At 37.7% G+C, this 19,637-nt stretch overlaps 1 protein-coding gene across 9 annotated transcripts in view; it reads left to right on the top strand.

Annotated features, from left to right (window-relative positions):
* The window catches only part of GRB14 (growth factor receptor bound protein 14), a 298,766-nt gene that overhangs the window by 58,521 nt on the left and 220,608 nt on the right, over positions 1-19,637 (top strand). For 2 of the 9 annotated variants that reach the window (XM_051787282.1, XM_051787283.1), the window contains exon 13: positions 1,945-7,365. The exons of 4 other annotated variants lie outside the window; for them this stretch is intronic. In XM_051787282.1, the coding sequence (XP_051643242.1) occupies positions 1,945-2,091 (147 nt within the window). In that variant the 3' untranslated portion in view covers positions 2,092-7,365. Of the gene's footprint in view, positions 1-1,944; positions 7,372-19,637 lie in introns of those variants that run through there. 3 more of the 9 variants (XM_051787281.1, XM_051787275.1, XM_051787277.1) reach the window with 3 other exon arrangements.

Below are 19,637 nucleotides of genomic sequence, written 5' to 3'. Positions count from 1 at the left end.
CAGTTGCTGCTAATCTAAATGAAATGATTATTTTCTAAGAAACAAGGCATTTTGTATTACTGCAATAAATTCATAGCTTATTAGCTGGAGATCAGGGTTACCTCTTTGAATTTCAAATTCCACTGTTCTTCTAAAATCTTGCCTGTTTCCAGTCATTGAGAAGACAAACTTTCCTACTAAATGTAAATAAACAAATGGCATTATTTTTCTCTTGTATTTTAGGTTGCTTCAGATTATACTGCATTTAAAAAATGTCTCCTTTTAGGTAGGGCATGCAGCTTGCCTAGTTCAAGCTTCACCCATGTTAACAGGTACCTCATGTTAACACTGGTAACCTGTGCAAGAGGTGTTGCAGGTGGGTGGTAGCGAATTGATTGTAAAAAGTTCAAAAGAAAACCTTTGGGATACGTTCAGGACTCTTTACTGTGTTTTTCAGCCTTTATACTCTGAGCTTATACAAGTTAACTTCAGTGTAGTCTATCCCTAAATTAGCTCTTCTGTAGTACATATGAAAAAAGGAGAATTGATACACAGTTCTGGGACTGTCTTTTTCCAATAAATGTTCTCTCATAAGAGCCTTCTTAGCTTGCAGAAGGTGTTAGGTTCCTGGACAGCATAACTTTGATACTTTTTACTTTGCAAAATATTGATAGCTTTAGAATTAGCAATCTGTCTGGTATTCATTTCAAGGTTTGGAACTAACTTGGAGGAGGAAACTAGACATTTGAATTGTTAACTCTTCCTTGTCTGTTGTCAGTTGGCAGGAAAATTGCATGCATAGGGAAAGTCCAATGAATGATAATCCATTTTCAGGTTCTTGGCTGGAGCACAGGAATTTACACATACACACATTGGTAATTCCTTAACTGTTTGACCTGGTCTGACCAAAGTCTGAGAATAAAGAAATTACAAACTACTTCCAGACATGGTAGGAAGGAGTAGAATAACCAGGCATCATAAGCAGTTCAACAGCTGCTTGCAGATAAGAAATCATAACTACAGGTAGCAGAGCTAATTATATCTTCTCCCTTCCCCTGTACTCAAGTAGGGTAGTTGCATCTTTCCCTAGCACACCATCTGCTACTCTATGCTAGCCCTACTTCAACATCTTCTGTTCACTACTCTGTCAATCTTGTATCTTTTTTCCCTTTTCTTTTTAAAAATAGTTTAAGAAGTTTTTTACTCTGTATTTACAAGAATATTAATTAGTCACTTTTCCACTAAAGCTTCTTGATATTAGACATATTAGTAGTAGAGGAAATAAACCAAGAAATTATATAGTCAGTAACACAGTCCTAATTGTGCAAGAGCTAACATTCAGTAACTTAGAATAGGGAAATACTGATTGTAAATTTTTAAGCATCTACAAGTCAAAAGGAATCTTTTGCAGTTTCTTCTTTCTCTCCTGTATCTGTGCTAATACATGCATTTGGAACTGCAGCAATTTTTTCTCCTACAACAAAAAACATCCTACTAAATCAAACATGTTACTTTTGTGATGGGCAGTGTCTTGTGCAGCTGATACCATCCAGCACACCCCAGTGCACTAGTGTGTAGCCTCATCACACCTTATGAATTAAGTGATAGAAAATCATGGAATATGAATGGAGCAAATGTTGGAATCTATGAGTAACTTGAAACTTGGTTGTTTTGTGTCACTGTGTAAAAACTCAGAGTTTTTAAAGTAGCATTGTTAGTGCAGAAAGAATATTCCTATATTTATTTAACTGTTCTTTCCTTTTAGGTGTGTTAAAAAATGCATTATTTTTCTGTCGTTTATTTTTGATGTTGGTGTGAATGATCACTGTATTTTTCCTTCTTTCAGTAGCCGTAATATTGTGAATATATTGGTCTCTAAGAACACTTCTCAAACAAGTATTCCAATCAGGAAGAAATACCATAGGAAAGAGGATTTTATTGAATCTTGTTTTTCCATTTTTACAGTTGGAAGATGATGGGAAGCTATTCTATACCCTTGATGATGGTCATACCAGATTTACTGATCTCATCCAGCTAGTGGAATTCTACCAACTTAATAAAGGAGTTCTGCCTTGCAAGTTAAAACACTATTGCGCACGAATTGCTCTTTAACCAAAGCATCTGTTGTTTCATCAGAGGGAAAGGAAGATACTAGAATACTTTTCCCCTAGAGGCAATTTGTATAGCAAAAAGGGGGCAAAAAGCATTACATTGTAAAGATTCTATGTTTAAGCTGCAAAAAAAAATTTATATTCTATATAGATAAGAACTTTGCTTTGTGATTGTCACAGCAAAATTCACTTTATGGTTTTAAAAAACCGTTCTTTCCTATGTAATTCTTTAGTGCTGTCTTGTACTTTGGGTTTTTTTTCAACTGAAAACAGTTTTGAAAAATATTGTCTATCTCCTACAAAAATATAACTGAAGGAAGATCTTTGTTCTTAGGTTTAAAATTAACTTTTTGTCTCTATAAATGTTTCTCATAATTTCTGTTCATCACATAAAAGAATAACATTTACTGTGGTGAGGTTAAGAAGCTGAACTGCACATTTTATTTGTAAATAAAATGAATAAATATTTTGCACTATATTTTTGAATGCTACTTTGAGGATTATCTTATCCAAAAAGTGAAAAAATCATTAAAGCCACTTATAACTGCTCAGTTGTATTGAGTTGTGCTATTATTGTTGTAATATTTTAAAGGATTTTTTTTTCTCTAATGACTAAATCTATATCTTTGTACAGAGCAGGAGTGTCACTTTCTTGGCTGTGGAATGTATAAATATGCATAAGTTATTATGTAGTGCATAACATGGTTTAGTGCATACCTATAGTCTCCGACACAGAGAGAGGGAGAGAGAGACCTCTTAAATTTTGTGGATTGTTGCACAGTTAAGAAGGGAATCAACTTCAGTTACTCTTTAAAATAAAGGTAATGTCTTAATATTTGCAAATTAACAATATTTACAATACTTGCAAATAAAAATAAATTCAGTGGGCTTGACTCTGCTGAAAACCTTGTGAAAGTGTATGTGCAGTCAGTTCCTAGCTTATTTTATTATTTATCACAAAATAAAAATGTCAATACAGCTATTGGTCAACCAGTCTTTGCAGCTTACCAAGTATCTAACAATCCAACTAAAAGGAACTGAGATGGTAGACCAAGTCAAATTTGGGACCATAGCATTAGAAATACTTTTAATATCTGTGTTTTAAAAGAGAGATGATATTGCTGCATCCCTGAACAAAAACTCGAGTGGAATGGGGCCTGAACTGAATGAGGCATCCCTGGATGTCCTGATGCTTTGCTGTCCAAGAGATTTGATCTTGTTATGAGGGTTCAGGACATTGTCCTGGATATCTCTGTATGGTAAAAGGTGGTATTTGAAGATGGGCCATCGCACCGAATCCAGCCCCCCTTCCTGTGCTTGCTTGGGTTCTCTGACTGTCAGGCATACCATCTGTGCTGCTGCAGGAGTTTCTGGGCAGAGAAGGTAAAGGAGGCCTGGGCAAGGGATGGAGTGAGTTGGACCCAAGGCACAGCAGCGCCAGTGTGTGTAAGCTGTCGAGGCCATGTAGATGGAAGCATTAAACTATAGCCTATGGTTTTGTTACTGTGTGTCTGTGGAAGGCAGGCATAATAACATAATACTGTGATACTTAATTTACTGACTTGATCCACACATCACTGACCTTTTCCTCTGGTATGCATATGCAGTCTTTAAAGCTCATTAAAAAAGCTGCTTTTCCTAATGTGTACCAAAGATGCAACATATGTGGTGCCTAAGCTCATTACATTAGGAATGCCTTGTAAAACTCTTTGCAGTGTAATAAATTTAACTCTTAAACCTCAAACAAAATTTCAGATTGTACTTAACAGAAAAATACCATTTTAATTAAAGCCTCTTCAGATTCACTTCAATAATGGGATTACTTCTCAGGTAGTGTTACTTTGGGTATTGACGTAGAATAAGGAGAAACTTTCTCTGCATCCCTGGGGTTTTTTTTACCATCATGGCCAAATGAATTGTCTACTGTAATCCATTTCTCCTTGGACATGTGAAAGCTTTGTATTTGTATTTAAGTATGCATGCTTGGTAGAGAATCTAACTGCTCAGTGAGTGAGTACCTGTCACCTTGGGACCTATCAGAAAAGAAAAGGGAGTGTAAGTATTATGTCACATTTGTCACACGGTGGAGAGACATCAACCATCAAAGCTTTGCCTGCTTTTCCAGTTTTTGTTTCACAAGTGAAATTGAAAAAAAAAACCCACCAAAAGTAAACTGAAATAAATAAAAACCCCCAAACCCAAGTAATTGCTTAATGAGTGTCGGATATGGACATTTGAAAGTTTTTAACTGTCGAAATTCCTTACACTGCAAAGCATTTCTTCCTGCATTTTGACAGTTCTCTTAATTAAAATCTAAACAGAAATGTTGCTGAGAATACATTATCTCTTTTATATGAATGTGCATACCTTTCCTGAACTCTGTGATTATTTGTGACTATGCCAGAAAAAAACAAACAAGTAAAACTAATAAAATCTAGGCTACCTCCTTGTTTAAATGTTACTGAAGAAAGAAGCACGAAGGAGGTAGTCTTAATGTGTAAAAAAAACCCCCAAATACCACCCCTCAAAAGCCCCAATATTGTGATATCCCAGACTACTTCCAAATGTCTTAAATGGTACAAGTGGTTGATATGTGACTTGAAAGATACTTACTAGCAAAGAATATTTTCTTGTCAGGAAAAACAGCAAGGATTTTTGTGAGATCACCCAGAATATGTCTGACCACAAAGTTCTTTCAGGGTGTAGGCAATGCTGTTTAAACAGAATTTCAGTGTGTTAACTGGCGCTTCTAATTAGGAATACTACACTTTGGTGCTCACCTTCACAAAGAAAATTGGCTAATCAGGAGTTGTTAACAGCTCAGGGAGTAATCAGTACTATTTTGGGCAAGCCAGTCTATCTGTCTCCCAACATCTGCTCCTCTACAAAATATGGACAATGTTATATCTATCTCATAGAGTGTTAAGGACAGATTTTATTTTTTCAAAAAAGACCGTAGAAAATGGTATTATGTGCAGAAGGTTTTTTTTTAATCCTTTCAGAAGTGATATGTTTTTACCTTTACTTGATGGAAAGTCAGTGCCAGAACACCTAGTTTGAAGCACGGTATTTGAAAAACTTTTCATGCTTTCTTCAGAATTCAAATTTTATGTTCTGGGGGTGTGTCTGTGTAGTGCACTGCCAGGAAGAGAGAACTGAGCTTGCCATGCAGAGGTACTAGAAGCAGCATAACTGCTGGAGTCCAGCTTGCTATCTGGGGTAATTAGCCCTGCAGGGGTATGCGCTGCAAGATGTGAGCTAGTTCAGAGATTGCGCTAAAGCTCAACATTGTATTTGTTGGCATGGCCTTTGTGCCTTGGTTTCAAATCTTAAAATCTTCTTGGCTCAAAGGAGATTAAAAGTTAATTCGCTGCTTTCATAACGCATATACATACATGGCCGGAATTAAGGTTACACGGACGGCATTAAATGACGTTTTTAAACTTCTGAGTGTTTTTACTTAACAATCTTATTAAGTCATTTAATGAATTTTTTGAAATGTAGTAAGTCTTCAAGTCATCCAACCAAATGTTTTGAAAGAGAGCTTTAACCCATTAAATAAAAGAGGATTATGTATGTAACTAACTACAAGTGGTATCTCAAAGATAATTGAATTTGTGTCTGTTACATCCTGGTTTAAGAATTATAGCCTTTTGTGCTTCCCTTGGGGGTAGAATGAGTATGTAGTGTCAGTAGTCTTGAGGTGTCTCATTTTAAGTTAGAATCAGCTTATTTCAAGAAAATTGTCTTTTTTTGTTGTTACATTGGTAAAAGCTACTCATCTTAATCTAAACAGAATCCACATAGTCACCAATTAGTTTTAACTGTTTTAACCTGTTTATTAGATGTAACTTGCAAATCAGTCTAGCACTTGTCTCTAAGAAATCTGATATGTACCTTTTGTTACCTTTATTAATTTAGTTTAGAAAAATATAAAGCAATTTACAGCATTTCAGTTTAGTTAGAAAAAGAATTATTTTTATTATTGTCCTGATATTTCAAACTACTATTCTAATACTCACACTGTAATGCATTCCATTTCTAATTTCAGCTTTCCCTGAAATCATTGAAGATGGGACATACCCCATTACTTGAATATACTTGTAAGCTTTCAGAGGTTAAACACTTATGGTCTATGCATAATCAATGTGTATGGTAGTGCAATTAATGTTAACTTTAATGAAATGCATGAATATTTAAAACTTAATGAATCTGGCTTTACAGCCTGGCTCACATATGTGAACAGTATTGACTGTTGGCCTCTGGATGTCAGCAGTGTATCACGAAATTCCTGTAATCAGCCGCTGTTTTCATGCTTCCTCCCAGAAATATCTGTGACTTGTGGTCTCTGCACACCTCCAGAACACCCAGTGCTTTTTCCTCTTATAAATTATTCACTTACTCTGTACCAATTAGTTCTACTAGTTGCTAGGTTTGTTATCAAGTTAAGCTTCAAGACAAGAACCTGAACTCAATGAGTGATTAAAAATTTATTAGCAGAGATGATTAAATATGCAGATAGTCTGTGAAGCTTGTTCTTGAAACCATTATATTACCTTTTTAATACTAATGATTTGTATAATTAATTTTATAAAAGCCTGAAAGTCTTTTAAAAAAAATCAGAGTAGGACATAAAAGGGAAGAGATTAAATGCAGAAGAGGCAGTGAACCTGAGCATTAAAACAGCTCATTCACATGTATAGGCAATAAAGTGATTTCCTTACAGGAATAGTTTGTGGTTTTTCTTCCCCTCTGCTAAGTTGATTATTTTATTAATCTTCTAAGCAATTTGGGAAAACTCTTATCAACTAGTGAGTTGTATTTTCAAAATAGAACTTGATGTGATTAACACTGATAATACAGATGCTTCCTCTAAACTTTACAGTTAAAACCAGATCAAGATGCAGTCTATACAACATTTGAGCTCATGATGGATGTTAGGCATGTGAGGAGCCCCAGGGCTTCCATGGCAAGGAAGGTACAGGTGCATTAATGCCACATGGAACTGTGGGGCAGTGTGGCCAGTTCCAGGTGAAGTTTGTGAAAGAGGGGTTGTCCCCCACACTGGTTTTTTTTAGATGGTGTGTTGGGTGGTGAGCAGGGTCTTCACTATCACAGTGGGGGAGCTGAGACCCTCCAGAGCCTGGATTGATTAGGAACAGCCTGTTGAACCTGCAGGACTGGCTCAGGAGATGGGCCTGTCCTCCTTCCCATGGGGGAAAGAAAACTAATTACTTTATTGCCCCTTAAGGGAGTAGGTGGAGTGGAAAGTCGGTCCTGGGGCCTGGCTTCTTGCTTTCCATGTTCCTGGGAGAAGAGAGCCCTCATGGCAGTGTGGAGAGCCAAGGTGGTGGCATCAGCTGTGGCCGTGGGCAGTGCAGGTGGCTGGCACCAGCCAACCGTGCTGGCGTGGCACAGTTCTTGGCATGTGCCGGTGTGTGCTGTGGTGTGTGAGATGGTTTGTATCACCTCTGTGAGAAGACTCGGGAGGTGACGAGACCTGGCCACGCTCTGGGAGCTGAAGCAGGCCAGATGCATGAGGGAGGGGTGAGCTATGGCTGTAATCCCTCTGTGCCGTGCCCTGCGGGATGGGGCAGGCAGCATTCCTCAGGCACTGCAGTGGGGAGAGCCAGAGCTCACCGTTTTCCCCTCTCCTTCCAGCTCTGCCTGGTGCAGTGCCACCAAAGACCATGGCTGATGGCCCCAGGCACCCCATGGGAATGGGTTGCTGTGGATGAGGCTGGAAGAAAGGTGAGGACTTAGCCCAGCTTCTCCTGGGGGCCCTGGACAAGAGGGACATCAGCAGCCCAGTAGATGCTGTGCTGCCCTTTGCCTCCTGGAAAGGAAGGAGTTGCCCCTTAGGTGGGGCTGATGAGCCCTACCAGCTGGAAACTGCCAGAGTTAATGAGTTTCACTTAATAAATAAGGGTGGTGTCTGTTTGACTTTAAGGAGTGTACTGTGAGGAGGTGTGTTGTGTCTTGAGGTTGGCATGAATAGTGAGTAAAATTTATTTTTTTTGGGGACTGGAGCTTTGAGGTGGGATGAGGGAAACAATGAGTGGAATTGTCATGCACATATTGTGTTGCCCTTTTTTAAAACTCTTCTTTCTATAAATTAGAGTGTGTTTATTTTTAATAAAGCGCTAAGCTCTATAGTAGCAGTATTTAGGCTTCGGTTCCATGAAGTGCAGTATGTGTTTCTGGCCTTGGCTGTAGTTGGCAACAGAACTACAGCACAGCTCTTACAAGGGTGAGACCCAACCATGGTGTTTGTATTGCAATCACCACTGATCTTACATGGTTAGGAGGTCATGTGGAGGGTAAATCTAAATAAAAATGGTTGTTCTTTAGGTAAAATAGAAGGTGTGCCTCTTTGATGATGAGAAATTGAGACTGTGACCTAGGAACTTCCTTAGCAGAAAGAAGAGTCTCTGGAAGTATTTCTCTAGTACTCTTGGACATATGTTGACTGAGATGTACAACTTTCCTTGCTTTTTTTCTTGCTCTAAGTCAAAACACCACTTTTTATAAAGATACTTCAGCTTCCCCTTCTACAATACCAGATATCTACTTAGGGAAAGGGAAGGAGCAGAGGAAAGAGCATTAACTAGGGTAAGATTGTTGGTAGGAAAAAACTGAGAGCACATTGACTGAGGTGTTTGCTGCTTTTCTAATTGTGACTGAAGCTGAACAAAGAAGTCCTTAGTCTTGGATTCCTGAATATGGTGTAGTATGACATGCTGCTAAATGGGATCATAAGTTTAGACTGGTTTTTAATGTCAGTGAAAACTTTCTAAAATGAAGAAAAATCGTTTAAGTGAGGGAAATTGAAATATACAATTTCAAATACCTTTACTGTGCAGGAGGGAGAAAAAACACATGAAGCTTTCACAAGTTGGATTGTTTGTTTTGTTTATTTGTAGTTTGTGGGGTTTTTAAACAAACAAAAAGCTTTCCTTTTTTTCTGAATTGTGCAGAACTCTGTAATTGCCAAATCTACAGCCTATGCTAAATGTCTAAGTTCTGGAAAATAACTCATGGAAAAATATCTTCTGATGATGGATGTGAGGTCAACTATACAAACTAAAATACTTTCTCCCCAGTTACATGGTATAGGGCTGTGGTGCTCAGACCATATGCATAGCTAGTTATTTTTAGGCATTTAAGGAGAATGTAAAGGAGGTGATATGTGTAGGAGGGTGGAAGGGTATGGAGAAAATTTTAAAAGATGCTAACACTTGGAACAACAATACTTATGGTGTTGGAGTGATCCCCCCCAACCTGTACACATCACGTCTGAAGGGGTTTGCTTCTGTACTGAACAATTAATCAAGTCCTCATTTCTGAAATTATGCATGTACTTTTTTGTGTGCTATACATAATGGTATGGATTTCAGTATGCTTAAGATAATGTGTGTAAGTGTTGGCAGGATGAGAGTCAAAGATGTCAAAAATAACTTGGAGGGCTTGTGGAAATTCACAAAGTGTAATAAGGTGATACTTCAATTGGTACTGAAGTGGAAATTGTAGCTGATATTATATTTAATGATGGACTGTGGTCACTGGGTTCACTGTGACTGAACAATATCCATCTCTATTTTTGAGGTAAATGAAGAGCAGTATATGAAGTTGAACTAAGAATTAAGAATGTTTTTCTCTTGTACATTGATACTGCTATTTATACTTATTATTCTGTATTGTGTGTATAACAAAAAAACCACACAAAAACGCCAACCAAACCTCTCCTGCGCCAGCACCAAGCCTTCCTTAAAGAAAGGTTTGCAGTAGGAATCTATATTTGAAGTGGCTTTGGCCTTGTGAAAGTGTAAGATGTATGATACTTTTGAAGAAAAGTTTCCTTATTTCTCACCACTGTAGATTAGGGAATGATCTGTTTCTGTTTTTTTGCTAGCAGTAAAACTGACATGCTAATTCAGAGTACCAGCAGTACAGGTGGTGCTCATAAGGGCCTCCCCATGGCAAAGAAGTACAGCTGAATTGTATTACCCCTTTGCTCAAGATAATGGAAGTTTGCAGCAAATGAATTCTAGGTTGTTCTGTAATGAAGTGAAATGCTTATTTGTCTGCAGGAATGTGTGTTCCACTTCTGCTCCTACTTTGACTTGAAATAAGGCCATATAACTCAGCATGGATTTAGAAACACAGGGAAGAATGAATATGCTTTTACCATCTTGTTTATCCAAGGAGTTGCAAGACTGTTAACTATTGATATTCTTCTAGGCTTTCAACTTTTGTTTCCCTCTGTATATAATTCTTTCTAGATTATATCTTTATTACTTACAGAAATTAATCTCAAGTATTTTTGTCAGTTATTTATTTTACTAGAAATTATTCTATAGAACAGAGGTTTGTAGTTTTTTGAACAAGTTTTTAATGTAATCTAGAAGCAACATTGGTACTGTAACTACAGTTGCTGAATCTGGTGCTGAAAATATGATACTTATTGGATTCATGCACATGTATTGTTCAGGATGCTTTCAAAGTTGTAACAGTAGGAGAAAGATGTATTTGATGTTATACAGGCTTATCACAAATAAATGTGGTGTTGGAGGAATTCTGCTATATTAGATTATATAGACCAAAAAAGTCAAGTTTAAGGTAACTGACCATCTTTGTAGTGGTTTGCCTTTATAGTATATGAGACTGGTTGTGGGCAGCTCAAGAAAAAAAAAAAATAGGTCTCCTGAAGAAGAGAACAGTGATGATGAAGAATCTGGAGGAAACGAGCTCCAAGTAAAAGCTGGAGAACTATGGCAGTTTAGCCAAGTGATCTGTGGCAGTTTGAACCCTGAAAAGCCCTAAAAAGTGGAAAAGTAAATGACAAGATGAAACAGAGTGCATTAGAAAAGAACAGCCACTTCAGCTGCTTGGGGCAGGGGAGGAGTCTGTGTGACCCATAATTGTGAGGCATTTTTGCAGCAATGGGCACGAATTTGAAAATTCTCATCAACTCTGTTAATCACCTTTGGAGTGTCATGGAGCAATTCTGAGCTAGTGAATTACTGGTGTTTTTACTGGATAACACTCAGCACCCTAATGTTGTAGGGGAGGATTTTTCCGAAGGAGATGTGTTTGTTACCTGAATCTAAACTTTTTATGCTCTGCCTAACAGAAACAACATAAACAGAAACAGCATAAACTGGAGGCAGGTGGAAAGATGGTAAGACAAAGAAATGAGATATACACATTGTATGGTTTGCAATTATGAGGCTTGAGCAATAGTGGAGAGACTGGTTGGAAGTCGTATTTCTATTTAGTAATATGGCATCATTTGCTGATGGCACGTAGTTGTAATTCAAATGTAGTGTCTTGTGACTCTTTTCTGATTTAGGTTTCTTATGCTGAAGATATGAATCTACACTTTAAGACTTAGCTTTGGCAATTGTTACTTGTTACTTGAAAGTTTCATTGGAAGCTGACTTTGAAGTGTTGAAGTAGTTGAATGTGCTGTGAAGTTTAAAAGTAAACTTTGCTGTGATATCTCTACTGAAAAGCAGTGTAGATATTTACCAAAAAAAAAGGCAGAAAGGTGGAAACCACATATGTAAGCATGTTAACTTTTTATTAAAGGAAATCATTCCAGGAGTCCTCATTAAGCCAGGACAATATTCTAAAAGTGAATATACATGTTGACAGCTACACCCATAAATTTGAAAACTGCAAACATGTTCAGCATAAAAGCCATTTTTGAAAAAAGCTGTTACTCTGCCCTTGTACTAATTTAAGAATTGTTCATTCATTCTGATTTTTATAGTTTCTTTTCATATATAACTGGGACAGTTTAAAAAGTACTGTATAGAGTCTTTCATGATGTCACAAACTTCATAATGACAATGATTATTTTTAAAAATGCACACATAAAGGTTCAAAGTTTCAAATAAGATCAATAATTCCATTCTTTTTCATTTTAAACAAAGTCACCTGTCCATAAATTGCACCTCTGTACATTATCCTTGCAAGGAACTTCGGGAGTTCCCGAGAGTCATGATGCAAGTTTAAGTCTCTTGGCTCTACCACTAGATTTGGTGAAGTGGTTTTCTTGTTCTATTTGTACTCTACCTAGACATAACAAAGTCTTCACAGACAGCACAAGATTACGTCAAACAGGCTCTTCTTTCAGTACCCTTCTGTCAGAGAACATTCAAGGTACACACATATTTAAGTTGGTTTCAGTGAAGTACAGAGTTCATATTAATGAAGCTTGGATAAATGTAATTGGTATGGAGAGAGACTTGAGTATTCTGCCTGTGGATGCGGACTCTGAGGCAAAAGAAATAATCAGTCCTGACCTCAGGTTTGTTTTCTCACTGGAAAGGAGGAAGAAGGATTCACTTGGTCTGTTCTGCATGGGTGGAGCCAAAATGGTATTTGGGATAAAACTATGGGTTGAAATGGATCTTGGACATTAAGAAACATAGAGTGCCTTTTTTTTTTTTTTTTTTTTTTTTTTTTTTTAAGAGGGATGGTCTTTGTTTGTTTGGTTTGGTTTTTTGGTTTTTTTTTTTTGAGTAGGTAGGTATTTTTATGGTTACTGTCTTTATCCAAAATGTGTGTGTGCAATCTAATTACTTGTATTTAGCAAATGGCTTCCAGGTTTTACGTGACGATAATTTGTTTACTTGGGAAGGGAGTGCAGTTCATGCTTAAATGTATGTTACCTTAGGTCTGACAAATGGCCTGCACTTTGTTGTTTTCTCTACTACTCAAGTTAAAATACTTTTCATAGAAAATATATTCCTCTGACTTTGCTGCGGTAGTGATGTAAGAAGGAACAGGAAAGACAAAGAACTGATGCGAAAAATAGTTTGATGACACTTGAGATAAATCAGTACCTTGCCCATATAAATAGTATTTATGAGAGATTTTGCTATGTTGACTGATCTGTGTCAGTTATAGTGGTTTGAAACTTTTGATAGGTACATAGTATGTTTACTCTGATGATAAATGAAAGACTGAGGTAGAACTATGACTTGAATCCTCAAGGATTCACATTAATACATGCATGTTCATATGTTGGTAGGACTCCACTTAAGACTTTGAACAGCTAAAAAGTACAATTTTGCTACAGAAAGGTTGGCAGGTGTTTTGCACTGCAGAAAATAAATCTGCACAGAGTAAAGATAGTTGTAAAAACTACAGAGTTCCTGGACAGTACTGACACAGAATCTTTCCAATGAAATTAATTGCTGACATAGTGCTGTTTCTTGCCTCTTCCAGTCTAAGTAAATGTAAGTTTCCTCAAACAGGCTTTTTATTAGTGAATTTTAGTGGAAACCATCTGGTAAAGGAGACTCTGTTTGTGCAAAGTACTTCTTTCTCTCTGATTAGTCTCTAACAGATTTTCATCTCTCATTATACTATATGTTACTTGTGGGTAGTGGGAAGAGAAATAAGAGTAAATTGATTATCTAAATCAAGTGTGTCAGCAGCAATTCTCAGTCAGTCTCTGGGTATTACTGCTTTCCTGTGTATTGAATTAGACTTCTGCCTCAATTTTATGATTTGTAACACATTCTGGTATCTTTGATATAAACAGGGCACGGAAACAACCCCCAGTATTAGGGTACATAAAGAATTATTATTTTTTTTTTACGGTGTTCAATAATAAAAAAAAAACCCAAGCCTTGATGCATCCAAAGGAGGGCCACAAGGATGGTGAGGGGTCTGGAGGGGAAGCTGTATGAGGAGTGGCTGAGGACACTTGGTTTGTTCAGCCTGGAGAATAAGAGACTGAGTGGTCTTCAGCTTCCACATGAGGGGAAGAGGAGGAGCAGGAACTGATCTCTTCAGTCCAGTGACAGGACTCCAGGAAATGGCCTGAAGCTGAGCTGGGGAAGGTTTAGGTTGGATATCAGGAAAAAGTTTTTCTCATGAAGGGTGGTTGAGCGCTGGAACAGGCTCGCCAGGAAAGCGGTCATAGCACGAAGCCTGACAGAGTTCAAGAAGCATTAGGACAATGCTCTCAGGTGCATGGTGTGATTCTTGGCATCTCCTGTGCAGGGTCAGGAGTTGGACTCAATGATCCTGATGGGCCCTTCCAATTCAGCATATTCTATGATTTTATGCATAGGAGATGTTCTGTGTAGTAGAAACCCAAGCAAAAGTGAGGCTTCAAGAAGCTCATTTGGCTTTTGCACATTGTCTACAGCTAGCACTTCAAAAATCATAGAATGACTACACCATGGGCTTCCAAAAACAGCACTGTCACTGAAGATGAGAAATAAAGCAATGTAGCCTACAGCCAGTAACACATTAGTCTGACATAAACACCTCTGCATTGTCTGGTGTTTGTGCTGGAAAAAACATCTTTAGAAGGAAGAAGAATAAAGGCTCATTGTGTCATGCTGATGAATGTGGACTAAATATAGTGACTAAAATTTTTTACTTGTGTGAGATTTTCAGTTTTCCTCTGTTGACTGAGCAAGATTCGTTTTCTGCAGAGGTAATAGAGAGCAAGAGTACATGAAACAGTGGAAAAGAGTGCCAAAGAACTAGGTGCCTGATACTGCAGGTATCTTCCACTTCAAAATTGAGATATCTGCCAATTCACTCACTGTTGATTCTGATGACAGGTGGGAAAGAATCATGCTGGTGTGGTACTCTGAGGTCAGAGAAGAAAGTGTGCTTTCAGTTATTTGCTTTTTACCAAACATTAGCATTAAACTGTTTTTAAGATGGTGGACTCAAAAATAATTCCATTAACTTGGTCAAGAATTAGACTACTGGTACCTAGCAGGAAATATTCTGATGTGTAACCTATGCACTGTGTAGATATTAACAGAGCATAGCAGTGTACCAAATATATTGATGAAATATTAGTACATTTAATGGCATCCAGATGTGACTATTATTGTGTACAGACTTTTTTTTTTGTAATGCAAAACATGTTATGTCTTTGAGTAAGAGTTCACATTCTTCTTTTGTGCCAGGTGCAGGAGTTATCAGTCAATTAAGTGAACAGTGATATTTTTACATGGGCTAACAGATTTTTAAGTGATGCCTAGACTAATACCTTTTCGCTTAATGGTTTGGAGATTTTGGGAGTTTTTTTTGTGCAAAACAAGCTGCTCTTGTATTGGAGAAAAAAGTAGATGGAGCTGGGCAGCTGAGCAAATATGACCATATGGCAGCATATCTTAACATATCCTTCCAGATTCTGCTGAGGCAATAATAGCAGTAAGACTTCTATGTTATAAAATAACTTCTATATCTAGGCCCATTTTCTTAAGGATAGTTTAACAAAACATAAACCTTGTAGTATTAATTTCGTAGTCTAGTCAAAACTACCTAGATGTGTACAGTTCCTTGTTAAACTTCCTTTTCCAGTCAGCTTACTTTCATTTTTCAATTCCTCAATACTTTCTTATAACTAGAGGTAGGGGCCCATGCAAATTAGTTGAAGGCTATTATTTCCTTTGAATCAAGGAATAATTTTGATGTATCCCCTCTCCTGTGAAACCTTCTGCCTCAAGCTTCTGCACCTGGAAAACTGCTAATGATTGTCAGAGGTGGAAATGGAAGCTGATTGGTTCAGCGTGAGAGATGGAGAAAACACAATGGAGCACTGAAGAAATGAGATTAAACTATTTGAAAAGAGAAGTACCCTTTGCCTCTAGGAATATCTACTTTGAGAGTAAGGGTTTCTCCTCCCCTCATCCCAAAAGTCTGGATAGGATAGGGAAATGCTCATTGTGATTTTTGGTAATGTCTCCAACTTAAGTCAAATGGACTCAATGTTGGACTGCCTCCCTTTTGAATGTTTTCTATATTCCTCTTGGCTCTTTAATGAGGTTATCAGAGCTGCATTTCAAGTGAAATGTCTGTGTGTATTTTGATTTACAAAACTGCGTAATGTTTTTGGGGTTTTTTTGGTGGATTTTTTCCCTTTTTTTTTTTTTTTCTTCTTCAGTTTTTAATACTTTGCTAATTTTTTTCTGCCCTCTGAGCATTGAACTGATGTTTTCATAGTGGTAGTATCTACATTCTGACCAATCACTGAATATGCATGCCTCAGGGTTATTCTTTCCCATTACTTTGAATTTAATGACACTTCTTATTTTCTCTATTTAAAAAAAAAAATTAATTACTGCAGAAGTAGCATGTTGGTATACACAAGAGAGATGATGTCATCCTGCTTGATGTGTTGTCCAGTGTTATCCTTGGTGTTGTCTTGAATATTTTAGAAGACATAGAATTGGGGATTTCAGTGTTCTGAAAAAGTCCGGCGAGAGAGCAAAGAAAAGACACTGTTGCAAAACAAGGAAAAGGGAAATTAAGGAGGATTTATTGGAGACAACTAGCTGGTCTGGCTTTCTAAGTCAAGAAAGGTACCGATCCTGAAAAGAAGGGCTGATAAATCTAGGACTCTAATGAAGAAAGCAGGAATGGCATGAATGAAACAGTATGAACTTCGGCTGGAAGGAAAGTGGAGCAAGAGATAGCTTGATTACAGAGAAGTTTGAAAGTAGAAACTTTTTTTGTTTCTAATTTGGTTCATAGAATCATTTGTGTACACTTTTACAAATGACCAGTAAATTAAACTTCTGAAAATTGCCATTTGTAACTATACCAAACTGCCAGTTTGAATGGTCTGCGAAGATATCTTCCCATCCACTCCACTTCCCCTGCCACTTTCAGTTAAGATTGGATCCTGATGGATAGCATCATTTTGTCACATTGTGGCACTTTATAAATAACATAATGCAGTGATGTACAGTGCACTGACAATTGCAGTTTTAGTAGCTATTGGAAAAGCTAAAAATGAACATTTTCCATAATCTAGATAGTTTACTTGGGCGGCTGGGCTTTCTGCACATCTCCAGTATGTATTCCCATAAGATATTAAAAAAGATGTATATGTTTTTATTATATTGTGTATACACTTTGGTAGGTGTAAAATAAGTTTACATTTTAAATGCATTTGTGCTGCTATCAGAGAAAAGCAAAACAAAATAAATTGATGCCAGGGGAAATGTCAGGCATGCAACACAGATTTGTTAAATAAACATTACTGTGTGGCATTAGCTAATGTTATTACTTTGTTTCCCTAGTGGCTCTTTTTTTGATTATCTGCATTTCTAAAGACTGTGCACATTTTGTACACAGTAAGAACAGAGCACAAGGATTCTACTTACATGAAGAGCCTTGCAAAAAATACAGAATACAATGGCATTTTTTTATTTACAGCTCTGCTAAAAACACAGTTACATTTTTTTGCTGTGGAAGAGATGATGTGAAAAAATTTAAGTATTGAACTTTTTGAAACTATATGGGAAACTATATGTAGGAAAGCTTATGAAGCAAAATAGAATTTCAGGGATGTAAATGAGAGTAAAAAGTATACTGTGATTTTCCTGAATATCTTTCAGATTAGAAACAAAAATAGAAGCCTTAATTTAGAATTCACTCAAACCATTGGACAATGGATGGCGTAGATAGGATTGTGACTGTGGAAGGTGCTTTCATAACTTCCACTCAGCCTTTTACATGTAAATGCTTCTTGTAGAGCAGGGCTGTTGAAGCTAATATGCAGTGTAGATAATGTTCATGCATAGTGTAAATTTGGGAAATCTTATGAAGAATTCTGTGGGTGGGAAATCCCTTCCTCTGTGGCCAATTCATATCCAACACCAGAGACTGGAGTACCTGCAGTGCCACTGCATGACTTATTCAAACAAGCTGGATTTATTAGCAACAATTCATAGTAATACCAGCTGGGGGTTGGCCTGCTTATATATTTGCTGTTGCAATATTAGATTGCATAATGTATGTATATTTGTCTGAAGAGGATAAAGCTCATTTTCAGAGTTTGCATAATCAGCATATCTCAAGCAAATCTGATGCAGAAGAGTGACTGGGGTAAAAAAGAATATCAAAGCTGAATGTTCTTACCATCTGTTCAGTTTATTTCCTATACCATGTTGCTGGTCTTAATCCAAGTCCAAATAGTCTTGTATCCATACTACAGCTGACATCATCTGGCCTGTCTTTTGGCTGTTGGTAGAGGAGAGGGAAGGCTGAGGCAAGAGGACTGATCTCGACACATTGTCTAGAATATTTAGAGGGGAAAGTGTGCACTGACATTACCTTTTTTCGGAAGAAAACCTCATTGGAACTCAAAACAGTACTTTGCACCCTTGTGTAATTGTCAGTGCTTGTTTGATGCAGTATTTCCTCCCCTGCTTAATGTTGACTTTGGTGCATGACTCAAAGGTACACTAAATTTGCTGATGACACTAAATTGGGAGGAACTGTTGATTCCCTTGAAGGCAGAGAGATCTTGACAAATGAGAGGGCTGGGTAGTCACCAGCTGTATGAAGTTTAACAAGGGCAAGTGCTGGATTCTGCACCTGGGATGGGGCAGCCCTGGAGGTACATTACAGACTGGGGAATGAGAGGCTGGAGAGCAGCCCCATGAAATGTGGTCTGGGGGTCCTGGTCAACAGCAATTGGAATATGAGTCAGCAAAGGGCCAACCATGTCCTGGGGTGCATCAAGCACAGTGTTGGCAGCTGGTCAAGGGAGGTGACTCTGTGCTAGTGTGGCCTCACCTCAAGTCCTCTGTGCAGTTTTGGGTGCCATAATATACGAAAGATATCAATCTATTAGAGAGTGTCCAAAGGAGGGCTATGAGGATGGTGAAGGATCTGTAGGAGAAGCCATGTGAGGAACAGCTGAGGTCACTTGGTCTGTTCTGTCTGGGCATGAGAGACTTGGTTGCAGTTTACAGCTTCTTCAGGAGGGTAAGTGCAGGGAGTGATCTTTCCCTGGTGACCAGAGACAGGACCCAAGAGAGTGTCCTGAAGTTGTGTCAAGGAAGATTTAGGTTAGATATTAGAAAGAGGTTCTTTACCCAGAGGGTGATTAGGCACTGCAACAGGCTCCCTAGGAAAGTGGTCATGGCACCAAGCCTGACAGAATTCAAGTGTTTGGACAATGCTCTTGGGTGCATAGTGTGATTCTTGGCAATGTCCTGTGCAGAACTGGAAGCTAGGCTTTATGATCCTTGTGAGTCCCTTTCAACTCAGGATATTCTGTGGCTTTGCAACCTAAATTCTATTTCAATATAATTAGTTGGGTTTGATTACAAAGTAGAGAACAAGATAAAAATTGTAAGGAAAAATATTGACTTCTCTCTTGGCTAATCCATCAGGTATAGCCTACAGTACAAATCTTCAGTTGACTTAATGGAGCAACTTGTAGCAGTGGCAAAAAGAAATAACTTAGAAGGACATTACCATTAATATCTGTTGATGGGCAAGAATGTACAATGAGAGTTTGGAGGATTTTTTTTAAATTGTATTTTTGATATATGCATGGTCTGACTTTCAATTTTATCTGTCAGACTCAATCTTCTGGCTGCTGCTGCTCACTCTTTCTGAAAAGAGGGCTCACAAGATGCTACTCTCCTCTTACTGACTCCTGTTTTTTACTTTCTGATCATTGCACTGTTTCCTTCCCTAATATAATGATATCTTGTATGGGTAAAAATAAAGAATGGTCTTTCTGGTTTCCTTTGTAGTACC

Source organism: Manacus candei, unplaced genomic scaffold, assembly GCF_025592945.1.
Source record: "Manacus candei isolate 608988 ecotype Guabito, Panama unplaced genomic scaffold, ASM2559294v1 h1tg000023l, whole genome shotgun sequence".
Lineage (NCBI taxonomy): Eukaryota > Metazoa > Chordata > Aves > Passeriformes > Pipridae > Manacus > Manacus candei.
The sequence above is the reverse complement of the archived record's forward strand: the minus strand, read 5'-3'. Positions and strand labels throughout refer to the sequence as shown.